The 20,900-nt window shown below is 38.2% G+C and overlaps 1 protein-coding gene across 1 annotated transcript in view; it reads left to right on the top strand.

The window, feature by feature from the left end:
- LOC139743156 (5'-3' exoribonuclease 2-like) overlaps positions 1 to 20,645 on the top strand; it is a 43,985-nt gene extending 23,340 nt beyond the window's left edge. Inside the window, exons 19-29 of the mRNA XM_071653665.1 lie at positions 1,196 to 1,280; positions 3,838 to 3,996; positions 4,577 to 4,666; positions 5,689 to 5,761; positions 7,572 to 7,655; positions 8,467 to 8,567; positions 10,645 to 10,733; positions 13,338 to 13,394; positions 14,470 to 14,538; positions 15,743 to 15,931; positions 20,372 to 20,645. Coding sequence (XP_071509766.1) covers positions 1,196 to 1,280; positions 3,838 to 3,996; positions 4,577 to 4,666; positions 5,689 to 5,761; positions 7,572 to 7,655; positions 8,467 to 8,567; positions 10,645 to 10,733; positions 13,338 to 13,394; positions 14,470 to 14,538; positions 15,743 to 15,931; positions 20,372 to 20,645 — 1,270 coding nt within the window. The remainder of the gene's footprint in view (positions 1 to 1,195; positions 1,281 to 3,837; positions 3,997 to 4,576; positions 4,667 to 5,688; positions 5,762 to 7,571; positions 7,656 to 8,466; positions 8,568 to 10,644; positions 10,734 to 13,337; positions 13,395 to 14,469; positions 14,539 to 15,742; positions 15,932 to 20,371) is intronic.
- The last annotated feature ends 255 nt before the right edge of the window (positions 20,646 to 20,900 follow it).

Genomic DNA, 20,900 nt, shown 5'->3' with positions numbered 1-20,900 from the left:
TGCCAACTTTCAAAGCAGTAGCGTTATCCTTTCAAAAGTTATTAGAGTTGAAAGTGAAGAGTGTGTTCAAGGTTTTTCAGAAATGAAAAGGGGACTTTAAAGACACACCTAATCACACTATTCTACCAAAAATGTTCGAGATAAATTGCTAAAAAACACACTTTCCTGCCCGTTTTATGATCCCAAATTTTACAATAGTGTAAAAGAAGACTTGCTCTATCAGAAAATATGAAAAAGTCAAGATAGGCCAGGTTGACCCGTTTCACTTATTTTCAGTCCTCGCGCAAAATCAGTGTGTGCGACTTTTTGATTGTTTTGTGGTGCACGGTCACAAATAAACAACTAAGTAACCCCCCCCCCCCCTCCCAATCGAAATGGCATAACTTTTTATCAAAAAAGTTTTTATCAAAATGATTTGGCAGGCATGTGAAAATGAGAATAATCTGTGGAGTCTTGTATGAGTGAGCACACATTGAAGACAAAATAGTCACTGTTCAAAAGTCACAAGAGTCAATTTTGGTGGTCTGTGAAATGAGACTTTGACAGTCTGTTTCTGCTGTATATTTTAAGAGCTGGTGTTTTGACAGGATGGATAAATCAAAGTAAGGAAAAAGGCTCAGGCACACTGGCTTACACTGACAGTTCATGCATTAGATGTATGCCACCTCATTTAAAGCATTTGATGACAAGATTATCGACCATGTTTCAGTATAACTGCTGTGAAAGAGCAGAGTTACACCAGCCCTACCATCTGCAGATGTCCCATAAAAGAAGTCATACTGTGACAGTAGTAATGGCTACTTTATGTCTGATCTGTTTCAACCATCATATCTGTGACTTTGTGTTTGGTGAATGCCTCATGCAAGTGTTTTATTATTATTATTTTTTTTTTGTAGTTTGTTTTTCTCAGTCTGGTTCAAGAGATTGTCTTTCATGCACCCAAGCACACCAATATGCACTCACAGTCATTCCATGATATCCAATACATATGTATATATATCAATGCACAATTTGTCATGTTAGAGATGAATATGTATTTCTGTAAGTGTATACTGAATGAAAGTCTTACAAAGTATGATATCAGGATTATTGATGCTGGAATTTGCAGGACATCAACACAAGATAGTTTAATGACATTCTTTTTAGCAATGTGATAAAGTTACATCTATCTACTTTTGTCTTTGAATTCCTGCAGGCTTTGGGAAGATGGATGGAAAGAGCGCTACTACCAGAACAAGTTTGATGTGCCATCAACTGACATAGAGTTTCGCTCTAAAGTCGTGAGTTCTTGAGAATTTCTCTCCCCTTCAAAGCCATTGTGTAATGATGAAAAATCATTTGTAACAAAATGTGGATGGTTTACCTGCCAGTGAAAGACAAGTAGCGACATCATTTCAGTGTAGTTTCTTTTTTGTCCCCGCCGAACGAGTTCGAGCAGGGGACTATGAAACGGGCTCCGTATGTGTGTGTGTCTGTGTGTCCGTCCGTCCGTCTGTCTGTCCGTCCGTCCGTCCGTCCGTCTGTCCGTCTGTGCGTCCGTGTGTGATCAAAATGTTCAATTTGCTACTTCTCTGTCATTTATGAGCCAATTTTGATTTTGTTTGCTTTATATGTTTGCTCTACATGGGAGCTTTGAAACTGCTTCACAGAATTTCAGTTGTGACCTTTGACCTTGACCTTTGACCTATATTGTACATTTTGCTTCAAAATGCTACTCCTTCGCCATTTTTAACCCAATTTTGATTCTGTTTGCTTTATATGATAGCATTACATGGGAGCTTTGAAACTTCTACACAGAATTTCAGTTGTGACCTTTGACCTTGACCTTTGACCTATATTGTACATTTTGCTTCTAAATGCCACTCCTTCGCCATTTCTAACCCGATTTTGATTCCGTTTGCTTTATGTGATGGCACTAGGTGAGGGCTTCAAAACTGCTACACAGAATTTTGACCTTTGACTTCTTTGACCTTTGACCTTGATTTTTTACCTATATTGTACATTGGCTACAAAATGCTACTCCTTCGCCATTTCTAACCCGATTTCGATTCCGTTTGCTTTATGTGATGGTACTAGGTGAGGGCTTCAAAACTTCTACACAGAATTTTGACCTTTGACTTCTTTGACCTTTGACCTTGATTTTTTGACCTGTATTGTACATTTTGCTACCAAATGCTACTCCTTCGCCATTTCTAACCCGATTTCGATTCCGTTTGCTTTATATGATGGCACTAGGTGAGGGCTTCAAAACTTCTACACAGAATTTTGACCTTTGATTTCTTTGACCTTTGACCTTGATTTTTGACCTATATTGTACATTGGCTACAAAATGCTACTCCTTTGCCATTTCTAACCCGATTTCGATTCCGTTTGCTTTATGTGATGGCACTAGGTGAGGGCTTCAAAACTTCTACACAGAATTTTGACCTTTGACTTCTTTGACCTTTGACCTTGATCTTTTTACCTATATTGTACATTTTGCTACTAAATGCTACTTTCGGCGGGGACATATATTACGCACCGCGTAATTTCTACTTTTCCTTGTTCCAACTTAGCAGTAAGTTTTCAAATCATATGTTGTTATTCAATTTTAATTTCTCATTGCTTATTTTTTTTTTAATTACTGAAACTGCACCGGTCTTACACTCGAGACACAGTGAACAGTTCCAGCTATTTATTTTTATATTTCATGTCACATCTGTATGTGTACTTAACAAGAAAGAAACAAAAATACAAACAAGCAATAGCAAAATACAAAATATGATATAGGGTTGGTCATTACAAGAAAGTGTGTCAGCATATGTTCATAAAAGACAATTTTCTATAACATGTGAAATGCGAAGGAACCGCAAAAGCAAAGCTTGTGACTGCGACTTCCAGGAATTTAACAAAAAGTGTCAATGCAAATTCGTTTTGCAATGGAGATGGGACACAAAGTACTAATGAGGAAACTATTTTGAAAGCTAAAATAGCAGGGTAGAAAGAGCAGAAAATGTTAAAAAGAGACAGAACATTGCCTTGTTTTGTTAAGTATTCTGCAGCATCTTTTAAAATGAGACGACATTGATTGGAGACATCTTAGGTTTTGCCTATCGATGTAACTGGAGTGGATTGTTATATCCTCTACTGTTGGCAGTGTTCTTGTGTTCTGCTAAGTCATGCGACACCATATCATGTGACACCATATCTTGAGGTCAAGACTTTGAATCCCGTCCCAACTGGCATGTTTCCAATGCCCTACATCAACGTAAATAAGCACTGAATTGATCAGTGTTTTAGTAGAAGCCATGACAAAAAATCATGGGTGTACATACTCGAGCAGGATTCGTCAATGTAGGGCAATCTGTCAATCAGTTGCAATGAAAACATCTCGACGGAAGAATTTCATGAATTTGAATAATAAAGCAGTACCTGCTGCATGCTATAAGGATAAGAGCCAACACTTGCTGTCGGGCGAAAGCTTGGTGGTCTAATGGAGATAACGCCTGTCCGGTGATCAGGAGGTCGTGGGTTCGAATCCTGCTCGAGTATGTATGCCCATGATTTTTTATCATGGCTTGTACTAAAACACTGGTCAATTCAGCGCTTATTTACGTCGATGTAGGGCAATCTGTCAATCAGTTGCAATCTGTGCATATTGTCGGCTGCCAGGTAATAAGGGCCAAGTGCGAGGTAACTTTGAAGATTATCTCCTCTCTTTGCACGAGCCTCACGAAGTACCACAGATTGCGAAGATTGCATGAGCATGAGCGGTGTAAATATCAGTCCGACAGTGCAAACCCTTCCAAGTATTGTCACCAATGGTAAGGGTTTATCACACCCTTTTTTTACCATCAGGTGCGGTGCTATGTAGAAGGACTGTGCTGGGTGCTCCGGTACTACTACCAGGGATGTGCCTCGTGGAAGTGGTACTTTCCGTATCACTACGCACCCTTTGCCTCCGACTTCCTGGATGTTGGTCGTCTTCCCAATGACTTTGAGAAGGGCACCAAACCGGTAAGGAACCACAAACTTTTTTGTGTCAGACATTTCATATGTTTGGCTCTTATATTCTGTGGAACTCCATTTGTGTGTGCCAGGGCTATGATATCACTCTACAACTAGTACATACATGATATGTTATGTTTAAATATACACATAGTAACAAATCTCAGGGATATCTTGAATAGAGACCAGAGACTTAATGTTCAAGCATAATTATTTGGGTCATTTATAGTCGGGCAATACTCCAATAGTTATTACAAAAGTGAAAGCAATACTAGTCATTAAAAAAGTGGCATATTACATATATGATTATCATGTATATCATATGTGACTATCATGATTATTTTGACTTTTTATTTACATTTTGTTTGTAAGAATTCTTTGTTTTAAACATAAACATTGTGCAGAACCTCACAGACATAGCCTGAAATATTGAAGTAGCATTTTAGTATTCATGGATTCTCCCTCGAAATAGTGAGAAAAGAGTATTTTGTAAGTTACCGGTATGTCAGATACGCACACACACACTCTGTAGTCAGTTTATGATGTATAACACTAAATTCAAGATTTGATCGCATTTTCCTGACTCTAGTTCAAACCACTGGAACAGCTGATGAGTGTGTTTCCAGCAGCGAGTGGCAACTTCCTTCCACCAACATGGAGAAGACTCATGATGAACATTGTAAGTGACAGAATGGGATACATTTTCTTTATCATAGCAATAAGGGTGGCTACCAATCCAACAGTTACAACATACAAAAACACCCATTGCCTTCTGTTATTATATGATTCAGACTTTTATTGCATAGTATTAATTGATTTCATTCATTTACAGGAACATGTTGTTTGATGTGTTCCATTAACCAAAGTTAAGTTCTTTTGCTTGTGGTATTAAAAAATATTGCTTGGGGCATATAGCTTGATCTGTACTCATTTAAAGTGCATGGAACATTATATCTTTTACATATCATTGAATTGAAGCATTCTATAATGCTTAATTTAATTGAGAATTCTTTGTGAACATCTTCTGTAGTATGTGCTCATACTGCTGTGCCTGCTGCAAGTGGATGAGTAAGGTGACAAGTTCTAAGATCCTTTACATCAGATTGATGTACAAGGTAGTATCAAACGGAAATGTAAAGCTTTGATGCCTTTGATTTGATTTGTTTACTGTAAAAGTGGAAATTTTCGCATGGTTAAATTTTCGGGCTAGGCCAAGTTAGATAAATTTGGCGTGTTTTTAATTCCACAAAATCAGGACATTAATTACAGGAACATAATGGCATGCAAAAATATTCACATTCATTTATTTTCCATCTAGGTTATGGTCACACAAAATGTGTGAAAATTTCCACACTGCGAAAATATGCACTTTTACCGTAAATCAGTCTGATTTTCTTTTTTGTCTGATTTGATGCATATTGCCAGGGCTGGATGTATTATGAATGACCGAGTATGTTTTTGTTGTTATCATTCCCTTCCCCCTCCCCTGTCTTCCTCTGTCTCACATAAAAAAAAATATAAAAGCTTCTTTGAATATACTTGTATGTGTTTGACCAAGCTTTGCTTATATTCAACCCCTGCTATTGTGATGTACCATCTACAGGGAGTTTGATAGACTTGGCAATATTTCTAGAGGAAGACTGGTGTTTAAGGCATGAATTGAAGTCATTTTCATTGGATTATCTCTTTTCCCTTGTCCAGGATTCCCCAATCATTGACTTCTATCCCAATGACTTCCAAATAGATCTTAATGGCAAGAAGTATGCATGGCAAGGTGAGCTTTGGTGCATCTTTTGCTGTTTTTTGTACATCTCTATGCTTTATTGTGTTGGTTAAGAAGCAGACATTGTATTTGCACATATTAGCCTTTTAATATTAAGTAATTAGTGCCAATAAGATCACAATGTTTTTGCCATTGATATTATTGATGTCAATATCATCATTGTTATATGCATTTTCTAATACCATTGCTAGTATTATGTTTACCTATCGTGCTATGTGAATTGTACTTGAGAATTTCAATATTTAAAAGTTTTGTTTCACAGTGTTTTCTGGTTTGAAAAAATTGAGCTGATTAGTCCTTTCTGCAACTAGTATATCTGATATATTGTCAAAAAAACCCCCCACTAAATATGATTATTGAATGCTTCAAACTCAGTGAATATCTGTGAGTAACTGGTTTGACTCCTCTCAGTGTCTCAGTAATGTTTGCATGGTTCATTTTAGAATTGGTTATTAGTGCGATGATAAGTAGAAATTTCAGCTGTGTGTAAAAATTTGCACATTTTGTGTGCCAAGAAACTAGGGTGAAAATAAAAGAAAGCATTTTTTTATTTTTTTCTCAGTTACTGTAACAATGTCTTATGTTTTGATTCCGTGGAAATAAAAACGTGAAATTTTCATACTCAGTCGAGCGCAGAAAGTTACTTGCGTGACAATTTCCGCTTTTTCTGCAGTATTTGTTTGTAGTATATATCTTTGTCGTGACAACATTCAAGCTGTGTGCATGTTTAATATGAGGACTTTTTTTTTTCATCCATCATTACACAGCATAGTTATATATAAAAAAAATGTAAAGAAATTATTTGAGCCACCACAATGGTAACTGGTGTCTTGCTTAACCCTAATCAGGCTGGGGGGCGGAATCCGCCCCCCCCTCGACGTTTCGCGCAATATCTTCGCAGCGCGATAAGCTCCCGCCGCGATGTTTCATGACTTTTTTCTTTCAAGTATCGCGCAACTTTTGAGACCAAAATTGTTGCGCCCGCGCGTACCGTTTTGACGCGACGCCCGTTCGAAAAAAATTTGTCAACCCCAAAATTGCTCCAAAACGTAATTTTGTGTACAAATCCAATGCAAATTGTGTTTTTTCAATTAATTCACATAAAAATTCATATCTTGACTTAGAATGGACGAAATCAATTTATTTTAGCATAATAAAGCTTCGAAAAATGTCTGTGACAAATTTTGGCCAAAAAACAAACAAAAACAAAAGGTCAAAAACAAAGAAATATATAAGAAATTCAAAAAAACAATCAAATACATAAGAAATTAATTTCGATACAGATTTTTTTTTATCCTATGTCTCAGGAGAATGATACAAGAAACATTTTAAAAGAGAAATTAGCTTAATTAGAGCATTAATAAGTGATTTAGAGCCCAAAACTGATTTTATGCATAAATTACAATCATTGATTAATATAAAATATAAGAAAAATTTTTCGGAGAAAGCAACCATACATTTTGATATTATACGTCACGGGCGTCGCGTGTGCCGATTTTCGGCGCGATCACGCGTTCCATAGGCGAGATCTGAAGGGGGGGCGGAATCCGCCCCCCCCCCCCCCCCCCCCCCCCCCCCCCCAGATATAGCATAGCCAAAAAAGCCCAGCCTGATTAGGGTTAAGCTGTGTAAATAAAAAGGAATGATAAAGAATGAGGTGAAATTGATGCATGCCATGAGATCTGGTGGCCATTTCCAAGACTTCAGCAGAGACCCCTAAGTGTACAATATATTGGGGCGTGTGAGAGCTTTCCCTAATCGTCAGAACCTGGGTCCTTCCTTTTGTTCGTCCTATGTTCAGGTGTGGCTCTTCTACCGTTCGTGGATGAGAGAAGACTTCTAACAACGCTTGGGAAGGTCTATGACAATCTCACGCCTGTTGAGAGTGCGCATGACATTTTAGTTTTCTTTCTTTTTTTCTTGTTTGATTTTTTTGGTAGCAGGTGTATTATCATTGGCAGTTTTGTTTGTAAGCTGATAAAAGTCATTTGTACAGAAAGCATGATGTCAGTTCTGCAATCTGCAAGTTTCTGACAAATTGTGTTATGGAGTGTTCCTTATGGCATCTTATTTTGTCCTCTAAGGTACACACAGAAATGTTGAAACATTTATTCTTCTTTGTTTTACTGTATTGAGCTTGGAAGGAATTGATGCTCTATGTGATGATTCCGCACACACTTGATCTGGGCCACATTTCATAAAAAGTTGATATGATAGCATATTTTGCTGGAATGGCAGTTGTCATGGTATCGACAAGTATCCAGCTTCCTGATTGGCTGTTGCTATGGGAAGTTGCTATTTCAGCAAGAGTTGCTGTCCTGACATTTTTACGATATGTAATCATGTCGATCCAGAGAAAACATTTGTTTTTTCAAGATCATAGAGGTCGTAGGAGCCATAAAAGCTGGCACGTCAAGAAGAACCTCTTCCGGCCCAAGCAACATTTTGGCAGTAAAAATTGAATTTAGGATAATGGTCAACACAATTTTGATAAAATTGACATTCATTCTAGGTTTGCTTATTAATCCTATTACATGTTACAATTAAACTTTACTTTAACAAGAAAACAGGGAAAATATGGTCCCCACAAGATATCACCACCATTCAGAGTCCTCGACATTCGTTTTGGAGGTTACTGTCATATCACTGAGCCCTTCTATCCTGTGTTGATTGATGATATCCTTTGCTTGTGACAGGGAAGAGGAACAGTAACGGTCCCGACAGACTCTTCGTTGGCCAGCACCATCCCCTTTTCAACTTCTTGCGCGAGCTCTACCTGACAGACACTCTCAAAGAGGTACAATAAAACCAGAAATGTTCACGTGCATTTTAATTTTATGAATTTGGCGAGAGCTAGGATTTGCGAAATTGAAATGCAAACGATAGTTCTTAGCTACATTACATACATTGAATGCCAGTGGCAATTTGCAAAAAATTTCATGCCGCAAAAAAAGGGCTAATTTGACACCCCCCCCCCCCCATCATAGTTCTACAAATTCTCTTTAAACATGGCAGATTTGATGTTATCTTATAGTGACTTCGTTCCTTAAAGTCTTGGGCAATTTCTGCTACTAAAATTGTTGAAGATTGGACGAAGCATTAGAAGGTCACATGGAAATTAAGGGTCAAAAGTCACCCCAAAAATTGTAATTTTCCCCATACATGTGTTTAATATGGAATGGACATGTTCTGAAATTTGAAAAACAATCCAATTCCCCCTTGTGATAGTATATTTACATTGTCTTTGTGGTTGCCATTTCCAATATCATTTTCAGAATAAGACAGAATAAAAAGAATTAAAAGTAGAATACAAAAGAAGTTCAAACAGAAGAATACAAAAGAAACTCAGACACGATCCTGAAAATACTCTTTATACGTAATGATTACTGTTAATACTTTTTCTGTTACTGTATATATCACTCCATACTTGTGAAGATGTTGATCATTGCAGTGAGTTTATGATGATAAAGGTAGAGATAATCGTTTGCCTCCTGTTTGTCTCACCTACGATTTTCTTCATGAGATGAACGATTATTTGTACCCCTATCGTCATATCACTCCATGTTGAGAAAGGTAGTCTATGATTCATTTTGAGTCATTATGAAACTTTTTACTAGCAAACTAGCAAAAATTACCACACTTCAGTTATTGATATGTGCATAATTTGTGTATTTTACATTTTAATCATTTACCAGCAAATGAAAACATGAATGCATTGCAAATACTTCAATTTACCTCCATGCAAAATTTCATGTGAATTGGACAATCTTTCTCCGAAATCTTGCAGATAGGGGTCAAGCCTCCCTTAAAAACTTGGTCTGAAATAGCCCAGATAAAAGAAGGTTAAAGATGGGAAGGTGTTTACTTTTCTCTTGAATGACGACAGTGCTCATTCTTATTCTGCTCATTCTCATTCTGTTGCTGTAATGTTTTTGATCATGCGTTCAACTGCTCACGAACTTGTCTGACAAGTTAATTCTGGATTTTGTGAAAATATGTGACCCGCTACAACAAAAGGATCTGAAAGTCGGGGGAGGACAATTTTCTGAAAATGGCATAACATAATTCCCTTACTCCTCTACTTTAATTTCATATATAACACAACTCATAAAAGTACTCGGTTGCAGAGATATCGATGATTTTATTAGCGCATGTCAAGTGGTTGAGGAAATCAGAGTTTAGAGAAAAACGCCTTCAAAGTTTTCCCTCCGAAGGTATCATGATCAAGGGGAGGCAGGAGAGTTTTTACCGCTTGACAATACAAGCAGTTCTTGGTGACCTCCGTGATGTTCATTCAAGTTTAGCGCCAACAATCTACGCATGACCAATCAGTAATCACTATGCCACACACTGACCAATAAGATCACTCCCTCGTTGCTAGGGGCGGAGTCTAGCCGCGGCGCTAGATCCAAATCTTCGGACATGTTTCTGTTACCTTGAAAGTCAGAAAATCAAGGCCCAGAATAACACTGATTTCTTGCCTTTCCTTTGATCATTTAGCTTCAAAATTTCGGCAGATGATAGACAAAACTATAGACTACAATATTATGCCAAAAAACAGAAATCCAGTTGTTTTGACCAATTTTGATTATGTGACTTCAAACTCGTTTTTCTCGGCTCAGCCGTCAGCGACTTTAGGATTCTTTTGTTGTAACGGGTCATATATGTATATGAAGTGCATGGTGTGTGCAATATTAAATTTATATTGCTCTGACTTGAAAAAAGAAAATGATTTTGTCTATCAAGATGACTACACAGTTTAACACTCCTACATGGTGATGTACGCAATGCTGTTGACTTTGCCCTTATTGCGTATATGCAGATGAGACTGTGATTATTAAAAGAGAATGATTCTGTGTGTATCTTGCCAACAGGTGGAGCCGCACGTTGACCTTTGCCCTTCCTTGTCCCACGGTGTGAGAGGGAAAGTAGGCAGCGATGAGTATGTCACAATGCCTGGAAAGTGAGTAGAACAGTCCCTCCGTAGGTAATACATTGTACATAATGTCGCTGGGGTGGCAAGACCTTGTATCTCAAATTTTGGAGAAAATCTAATTTTTTGAGTAATTGTCAATTAATCAGTCCTTTCCAAATCCTAGCTGTCTTACCCCAAACATGAGGCCACCAGGGCATGCCAAAGGAAAGGCAATCCCATTTATTACATTGCTTTGGCAGCCATTTTTTTTAAGCTCTCCTGAACATTTGATATTTTTGAGATATGAGGTCTTGTCATGCCAGCAGCGAGAAGCCAGATATGAATTCAGTTTTTCCTCATTTTGCAAACAGGGCTGGAGTGAGGAACCCATACGTAATGTGAATCCTGTAGTCATGGGAAAAGATTTTTCATGTCTGAGCTAATGTCCATGGGCTGTGGCTCCTGATATATTGCTGTTGGAGTGACAAAACCTCGTATGTCAGATGTTCAGAAGAGGGAAAAAATATGGCTGCCAAGGCACTATAACAAATGGAATCACCTTTGCATTGACATGCTGTGGCGGCTTCATTTTGGGAGTAAGACAACAAGGATTTGGACAGAACATCATTTAACTGATTATCTGACAATTAATCCAAAGAAGTGATTCTGCCAAAATTTGAGATACAAGGTCCTGTCACCCCAGCTATGATATGCCTCATGGCCTATCCAGGGCTTGTTCTGTAGAAGGTTAGTTGCAATATAGACAGTTGTCAGACAGACAGAGGCCATTAGAATAATGGTTGATGATGGTATCTTGGCTTATACCATTTTGGCATGGGGTGGACAATGGAACACTTGTGCAGTAGGACTACAGACACTTCTGAGTATGTTAGCTATCAGTAAATTTTCTGGAACATACTGAAAACAAAAGGTCTTTGTGTCAAACTTTGCAGCCAACATTTAGATGACATACTTTCTGTATCATCTTTGCTGGCAAAAGGTTTTCGAAATTCCCCAAGTTTTTTTCCTCTCAGTTCTAATGGTAATGCCCATCATAGTATGTCTTGCATGTGCGAGTAGGATGAAATGCTTGTGCATAAATCAATCATCCCATATCGCATAGCCACTCACTCTCCTGACTGTGACTGCTACTTCACAAGATGAGGAAGTCCATAAAATGTTAGTATACCAAAGGTAGCCCATTAAAGGTCCTGTTTACTTTTGGCAGCAGCGGTTTCAAAATTTTTCAAGGTATCACTTTTAATGCATATGTGTAGGTCAGTTGTATCACAAAATCATCCTACCATTTAAAATTTTTGCAAAATTTTTGCAATAAAGTTTAGAATATAGGGAGATGTCACTATTTTTCTCATTAGAGGGTTTCTCTGTAGAGGGTTTAGTCTGAAAACATTTTTATTTTAACTATTGTTCATATTTTTTATATTTAACAATACTTAACATCAATTATACTGGTTCAGATTTTTACATTGGTTGTTTCTATCCCTAACTCACATATTAGAACTATTTTGAAGCACTAATGCTGGGTTTTTGTTTCATTTGCTAATGGTGAATTATGCCTGTAGAGTAATGATGCACAGAAGCATAGTGATAGAGATGCCCTAAGATATTCTGATGCGTACAAGATTTTGTGGGGAAGGGGGGCGGTTGACTCCCCACTCCCAATGTCAGGCCATAGATGGTAGTTATATAAGTAGAGAATGATCCCAAAGCTCTTGGGGAATTCTGGCAGTAGGGGATACCCGAGGGAAATTCCCTGGTCAGTGTGGATAACTGGCATTTCCTCATTGACATAAGTCTCCTTGAGATGCGGGGAAAGTTTTCAGTGGAGTTGAGAGCAGTTATTATTTAATAGCAACCAATGTATGTTTAATGGTGTGTGTTTGAAAGGGATTTTAGTGTAGTTTTAAATGAGGCTTAAAGAACAGCCTTTCCCAGTTCTGGGTTGGATGCTCTGTATGGCTGAAGTAATGAAAGGAGCATATTCCAAGAAGTGTGTTGGTTCTCAGATCTGAATGAGAACCAATGTGTCATCTGTTGACAAGGAATTGACTATACCTCTCATGCTGATGTCCAGTTGCAATTTGTTCTCTCAGTTCTATAGGTTTCGGTTGAGATGGGGCTTCAGGTTCCTAACATTTATTGATGATGATTTTTGGAGATAATGAGAAAGCTCTTATGAAATATGAAAGAGCATAATAATTCTACAAGGAATTCAATGTTTATTTGACCAAAGTTGGTTTTGAAATGACTGAGATATCCAAAATAGAGCGAGCCTAATAAAAGGTGGGACCCACTTTGTATTAGAATCATGTTGTTTTACTTTGTTTTTGGATATCTCAGCCATTTGAAAACTAATATTTGCCAAATAAACTGTGGATTCTTCTTAGAATTGTATGCTCTTAAACATTTCATAATGTGGTTTCTAAGAATGTGAGCAAAAAGTTAAAGGCTGAACTTGCCTCAACCAATAATATACCATCCCTTTAACTCCTAAAAATTTCGGGGATGAAAAATCTGTAAGTGATCATTTAAAGAAATTGGAAAAGTGGTAGTCCTCTACATTTGAATGAGAGGGACTATTTACTGGTTTTCAGCTGCTAAGCAGAAGTGTGAATTTCTTTTCCCTTCCAGGTTGCATAAATCTCCAGTTCCTGTACTTGAAGACATCCCAGACAGCAATGTGCTCAGGTAATAGCAGTTTTTAAGAGGAATTCTGATTTTTGATAGATTATTTTCAATTTCAACTTTTGCTCTCCAAATTACAGTCTTTCCAGCTGCAATTCTTAATGTCTTACCAACCACCATATTCTGTCATTTGTTTAGCCATTGTTGCAAATTCTCTGGTGGTTTTTTTTTTCTAAATGTAATTTTTCATTGTTTAATTTCCAAGCCATAAAAAGCAGTAAGTTTTGGGTAATACCAGAATGTGTAATGAAGCATGAAAAGAAAAAAAGGATTCTGAAGGAGTCAAATGATTGAGTTGTGGTTCACCTGCCCAAGGACATCAAACAGTTACTTATGCTGAGCAGTAAATTCATATGCAACACATACCACTGATGTACACATCTAAGTTCAGTGAATGATAGTGTAAAATTTGCTGTATTATGGGATAAAACAAAATGCACTGCAGTGGAGCAGTCATTATGATCAGTTGATGTTATAAAAACAGAATTGCACATCTTATAAGCAGGGGGTACAAAGTAATTGGATGGATATATCCGTCTAGCCTTGTATGTACATAGATGCCCTGAAGGTAGGTAGGTAGGTAGGTAGGTAGATAGGTACTGTAAAACATGATATATTAGCGGCATGAAATTTTCGCGAGTTGGAGCCGACAGCCTTTTTCGTGGCATGAAATTTTCGCGAATTGCTACTGGCATTCAATGCATGTAATGTAGACAAAAGCTTTCGCGTGCATTTTAATTTCGCGAATATTGGCGCTCGCGAAATTCGCGAAATTAAAATGCACGCGAAAATTCCTCGTTTTACAGTAGGTAGGTAGGTAGGTAGATAGGTAGGTAGGTAGGTAGATAGATAGATAGATAGATAGATGGATAGATAGATAGATGAGGAAGAGAGAGAGTGTGTGATTGAGAATAAAAAGAAGATCATATTTGTATCTTTCAAACATGCCACCTATTATGATCCATGAAATGATGTTAAAATGGTTTGAAAAATTGTTGTGATCCTCCGCCGTTCTCCAGAGCAGGAGAAACAATTTTGCAGATAATATTGTGTTTATTTGTCTTGTTCATCAATACAGTGTGACATTCCGGGATCCTACCTACCCTGATGGATTTCTGTTTGAGGCCAAGCGGTTGCCCAATGCCAAGTTCGTTCATTACCTCTGTGTTCGTTAAAGCCTGTAGACTGCTTCTAAGAGTATAGGGATAGTTTCATACTGACCTTATAACTTTGCTGAACATTGTAAATTGAAATAGTGTAAGATGATTTGCTATGCTGTCATGCTGTTGAGGAGAACTAATTGAAGAATTAGTTTTTCCAGTGTGGTTTTGTGAACACTTGAGCCAAGCTTAGAGCTGAATTAATCAAATGTCCTTGAGGAAACTTGAGGCCTTGAGGCATATTAATTCTGAATCCTAACAATCCTTTTGATGTGTTGAGAGGCACATTGAATCATGTGACGAGAATAAGATTGAGTTATTAAAGACATTATTAAAGTCGAATTTTGGCAAACCAAAATTGCAGTCCTGAATATTCCCATGAGATTATATCAATGTTATGGCAAATGAAATCTGGTAGAAAGACAGTGCAAAAAAGATTCAGGTCTTAAAACCATTCCATTTCTGAGCATTCATCAAGTGAGAGAAAGGAATGAGTAGGCTCACTACTTAATTACCTCAAATTGAAATTTAAGGTATAACCAGGTTCTCAAGTTGATTCTTCTGCCTAAATTGCATTTATTGAAATTGCAAGAACATTTGTAAGACTCATCTCCATTCCCTGCTTATTGTATTTTTCTCTTCTTCTTCTTGATGCTCATCCTCTTTTCTTTCCAATAATAATAATGATAATGATGATAATAATAGTAATAATAATGATAATAATAATACAAATACTACTACTACCACTACTAGGATAATAATAATGAAAATACTACTACTACCACTACTACTACTACTACTACTACTAGTAGTAGTAGTAGTAGTAGTAGTAGTAGTAGTAGTAGTTGTTGTAGTAGTAGTAGTAGTAGTAGTAGTAGTAGTAGTAGTAGTAGTAGTAGTAGTAGTAGTTGTAGTAGTAGTAGAAGTAGTAGTAGTAGTTGTAGTAGTAGTAGTAGTAGTTGTAGTAGTAGTAGTAGTAGTAGTAGTAGTTGTAGTAGTAGTAGTAGTAGTAGTAGTAGTAGTAGTTGTTGCTGTTGTTGCTGTTGTCGTAGATGTTGTTGATGTCGTCGTCGTTGTTGTCGTTGTTGTTATTGTCGTTGCTGTTGCTGCTGCTGTTGTGGTGGTTGTTGTTGTTAATCATCATTCTACAATCATCGTCTTCTCTATCATCATCATCATCATCATCCACAGGGTGCCAGACAAGGTGCTGAGGCCAGAGGATTTCATGAATGCCAATGGCTACCCGGGAGGGCGTGGCAGGGGACGGGGAGGGCGGGGCGGCTGGAACAGAGGAGATGGCTATCGCCCTCAGCTCGGCTTCCAGAGGGACAGCGGTTATCGCGGTGGACTGAACACCAGTGCCGCTCAGAGAATGATCAGGTACGTCCAACATGAGAGGTGTCCCCTTTGTGTAGATTCACTGCAAGATTCATGAGATGTTACGTGATGCCTGCTCATGTTTGACAGATGCCTTCAGCTTTGTTTGCCGTTTTTTCAGGATTTTTCTGACTTTTGTTCCATTGATTAGCTTTTGCCATGATTCAACTCTTAGATTTAACACCATGTTCTCATTTATGTGGATTGAAAGCATGATGACACTTTATGTGTGGATGATAACATGTTGAGAACTTGTGTACCTGTGTGTTTTAACATTGTGTCAATCTCACTACGTTCAACAGTATCTGTAAAGGTTTGATATTTTGTCTCCAACAGTGTGACCTTATGACAACCAGTTTATCTCAACGTAATTTGGATATTAGTGGAAAGCATCAACCACTGAAAAGTTGGCAGTAGTCTCAAAATTTTTTGTGAGATTTGCTTACCTTTTAGTGAGAATATTGCCATGTGCTGCTCGTGATTTTGCATGCATTTTCTTTTTCTTTAGTGTGACCTTACTGCTTGCTTATGATAACCCACTGTCCAGCTATCAAAATTAACCACAATTTCTTTTTTGTCATTTTCTGACTGTGTGTTCAAGTAACCATGGACTGAAGTAACACCACAAATTGCAAAAGTGACATGGCTGGATCTTTTGCCCCTGAAGGGTAATAAATGTTTGTTTGATTAATGATTTTTTTATTTGTATCTGTTCGAAATTGCATTTTCAACATTCACGCAATCAATTATTGTTTGCGTTTTGATTGATTGCGAGTTGAGATTAAGAGACAACATGAACTTATCAGTACTAACATCAGCTTTTCATTTGTGTTTTTCGAGTGGCAAGTGCATATCATTGCCTGCCCAGCAAAAGAGCCCTAGCAAGGTTTAGAGCATGCAAGCCTTAGTACTTGCCAGGGCCCCTTTGCCGGACAGGAGACAAATGCTGGTATTGTGCAACTGTTGCAAAACTTTGTGTTTATTGCTTACTGTGCAATCATTGAAGTTTATCAAAGATGTTTAATTGACAATGAGTTTCAAAGTTGAATGGTGGTATGCATATATGCATAAAAACAACAAATAGAACAAGAAGAAAGATGGTAGGTCATCAAAGTGCCAGCGTGTGAAGGGATCCAACCGTGATTACTGCAAGGAAAGCAAGATGCTGTGATCGACGCATGAAACTATACATCTCTGTGCATTGTTCAAATGATGATAGTGATGATGATAGTGGTCCTGATTTTGGTGTTGAAGTACTGGTGAAATGGAGTCCAGCTATTAACTCATTGCCAAAGGACATAGCAAGGACCAGTGATGATATCAAGAGGACAGATGCTTTTAACCCTAAAACGGCTGGGGGGGGGGGGGGGGGGGGAGGGGTTGAATCAGCCCCTCTCGACATTTTCCACGACCATTCCACTGCGTGAAATTTTTTTGACCATGGCATGCACTGAATTTTTACTTTCAAGTGCTGCACATCTTTTTGACACCATTTTCGCGAAAATTGGGCATACTGTTACGATGCTGCACAACCTTTTATACATGCTTGTCAGACTGAAAATGGCTCAAAAGTATGATTTTGTGTACAAAGTCAATACAAATTGAGTTTTCTCACCTTATTCAAGAAGATATGATTATTTTCACTTTCATTGGCTGAAATCAATTCATTTTAACATGATTAAGCTTGAAAAAGGTTCTGTTATGAATTGTGAAAAAAATGACAAAAACAAAAGGTTGAAAAACAAAAAATATATACAAAATTCATAAAACAATAGAATATCTGAAAAGTTGATTTTGATACCAAATTTTTTTTTCAGGTATATTGTTAGAAATGCTGCAAAGAATATTTACACCAAGAATTAGGATTCTAGGAGCTTTATTTCCCTATTTAGAGCAAGAAAAATTTCATGCATATATCAGCATTATTAATTGATATAAAACATGAAAAATGAAAATTTCAATTTTTTTTTTCTCGAGTTGTGCCAAATTTCATGGCAATTGCATGATTGATGGTCAAGATCTCGGGGGTGGGGGGTGGGGGGGGGGGTGTTTCAATCCTCCCCCGATCACAGAACAACCATAAAAGCCCAGCCTGGTTAGGGTTAAGGCATTTAAGCTCAAATCTACAGGACTATTCAGCGGGTATCCGCAACAGGAGAGGCATGTCCCTGCTCTGTGGAGAACATCCTAGTAATGGGCTTCATTGAGCTCTATGACTTTGGGAGAGCTTCAGTCTGCATATCATATGCCAAGAGTTTGAAGAAGGGGCAGAATGGCATAAGTGGATTATGTCAGGATGACATACAACACAGGTTGCTACGACTTCGGGATCTCTAATCAGTCAAGATCATTATGGCCCATTGTAGGATGCATGCATATGTTAAGTTATTAGCGCCGAGTCAGGCTTGTTTTTGCAGGTTGTGCTCAGCTGAAGATAAGATTGATAGAATGAATACACCACCACCCCCACACACACACACTCATACATGCAGAGCTTCATACAAGACATCATTTCTTGAGGATGCTGTGCCTCTAATGTATAAGCCATATATTTAGCTAGTCTATATTTTTCACGAATCAGGACTCCCCAACGATTTCGCAAGTGGTTGAATTTGCGATCATGCAGTACAGTACTGAATGGAGAAATGTGGTGTGTTTGTCACAATCATGCCGGGATCAGAGTTAATAGTTTTGTGTGTTTTTAAATGCGCGAATAGCATCTGACTCCCGGAATTTGCAAAAATTAAAAACCACATGAAACATTCGGCATGTACAGTATTCTCACTGTCTGATGGTTGAGGTACAAATTGCGTGGGGGGAACACAGGAGACCTGTTTTTGTGATGCAGAGTCACCAAGCATCCCTTGTTGTGCAGGGGGCTTCCTTTTCGACAATAGCTCCCTTGGAATATCTACAGGTGTAGCTACACATAAACTCTACTCTCAAACACAACTCTAACCCTAATCCTAATCCTCACGTCAAGCGAAACCTAATATCCTATCACAACCCTGATCCTGACTCTAAGTCTTTGGCGAAAATAAGACTAGAGCAATTGTCGCAGGAGCAGTTGTCACAGGAACAAATGTCATGTCAGTTTTCTGAAAACATATTTCTATGTCTTTATGTCATGGTGAGAGACTATAACTACATTCCTGATTGAGGGTCACTTGTGACGCACTGATGGCTCTCAGAGCAGCCCTAGTTTTGATGCGTAAATGTTGGCAGCCTGTGCGAAGCCTTCAGGGGACTCTCCCTTCTAGGAACATTCTTTGTGCTGTGTCCTCAGTTCCATGGTGACCCAAAGCTCAATTCCAACCACCTCTCCCCCACACACTCACACACACACACACACACACACACCTACGTAGTCACACATGTACATGTGAAGTGACTGAAAAAAGGAAATTCTTGTACATTTGTCTTAACTTGTTTCCTGCAGGTATTTTGTTTTGAAAAGTTTCTCAATCCATTCACCTCCATGTGTTTTTGTTGTTCTTTCAAATGAGGTAAATTCCACATGTTGCTAACATGTTATTTTGTTTGTTTTTGTTTGTTTGTTGCTAGGTTACCATGACCGTAATTGTACATTGCTTTTGTGCGGCGTTGATTAGAGGTGTATCTTTGTGGTAACATCACATTTCAAGGAGTCTGCCTTCAGGAGTCATTTTGTCTGCATGTTATTCTAACTGCTTATACATTTGCGTTGTTTTCTTTTCTTGCGTTTTCCTTTATCTATGTTTTTGTTCCTGTGATGTTGATTTGTTTTCAGGTGTTGCAGGTTTATCCAGATTCATGATGTCTCCTGTGCATTTTGTCTCTGATTCCTCTGCCTTGCTTCATATGTAATTCAATTCTGAACCATGCTGACCATGTCCTGTTGAAGCCTAGTTAGTCAAGAGTAAAAACAAAACTTACAAAACATGACTCTTGCATCACAATATTACGAAAGTAAAGGATTGTTAGCAGATCTTACAAGCTGTGACTTTTGCATAAAGCGCTTCCAGCGGCTGAGTTGAGTATGATGATGTTTGTACGACTGTTACAAGGGAGGTCTTCTTTAGCTCATTAATATGAAAGGATTAATCGTTTTGTCAGCATACCCAGTATCTATTTTCAAATGCTGCTTCTGCTTTATGTATGTATCCGAGGGATATTGCTTAGAATGTCACTAAATAGGTAACACAAATTTCAGCAAAATAAGGGGAAATTTACTATAATTATTAACCATGAAGTTTCCCTTTGTTACGAGGAAATCTGGTTCAGTGAAAAGAAAAAATGATGAGAGCATGAAAACAAACTTAAATGATTGCAAATTTTGTAATATACTATGTCATTTCTTAGCATGTGGAATAGAATTAATCAACGTGATACTTGACATGCTGGAGATGATTTGTAGATGTGTGTGGTGCCTGTATAACCATGCATTGCATTTTCCCCACTTAGAGACAGAGATGTTGCGGATCACTCTGGTGCCAACCACCTCTTCAATCAGTGGAAGAACCAACTGAACTGCGCCTCGGCCAAGTGGGGTGGTGATTGTTTGAACCATCCAGACATGCATTCTGCCCCCGCTGCGGGAGGGTGCCCAGTGCCCTTTCCTTATGCAGGGTTTCCCCACGACCAGGGCGTGTGGGGGAATTCAGTAGGGCATACAGCGCCCCCCTACAGTTCCCTACCACCTTATGGCGTCCAAGCCATGGCAGAGCAGTCAAGGTAGATAGTGTCAGATAGTTTGAGGGAAAGGTTAGAAAAGTCAAAGCCTTGCCTCTAAAGGTCACATAATGTAGGGCTTCAGTATACACAGTGTGTGTTATAGAAACAAAATTTATGTCTCGGTGACTGCAAGACATCATGCTTAGTATTGCATGTGAATGTTGCCAAGAGACTCAAAGAATACGTAAGTGCATCTGTACAGGAATAAGTCATGGAACTTTTCTTGAAAGATTGCTGAAGTCATGGAACCTTTCTTGAA

This window comes from Diadema antillarum, unplaced genomic scaffold (assembly GCF_040938485.1).
Source record: "Diadema antillarum isolate AM-2024a unplaced genomic scaffold, OU_Dant_1.0 seq00001051_RagTag, whole genome shotgun sequence".
Taxonomy (NCBI): domain Eukaryota; kingdom Metazoa; phylum Echinodermata; class Echinoidea; order Diadematoida; family Diadematidae; genus Diadema; species Diadema antillarum.
The sequence above is the reverse complement of the archived record's forward strand: the minus strand, read 5'-3'. Positions and strand labels throughout refer to the sequence as shown.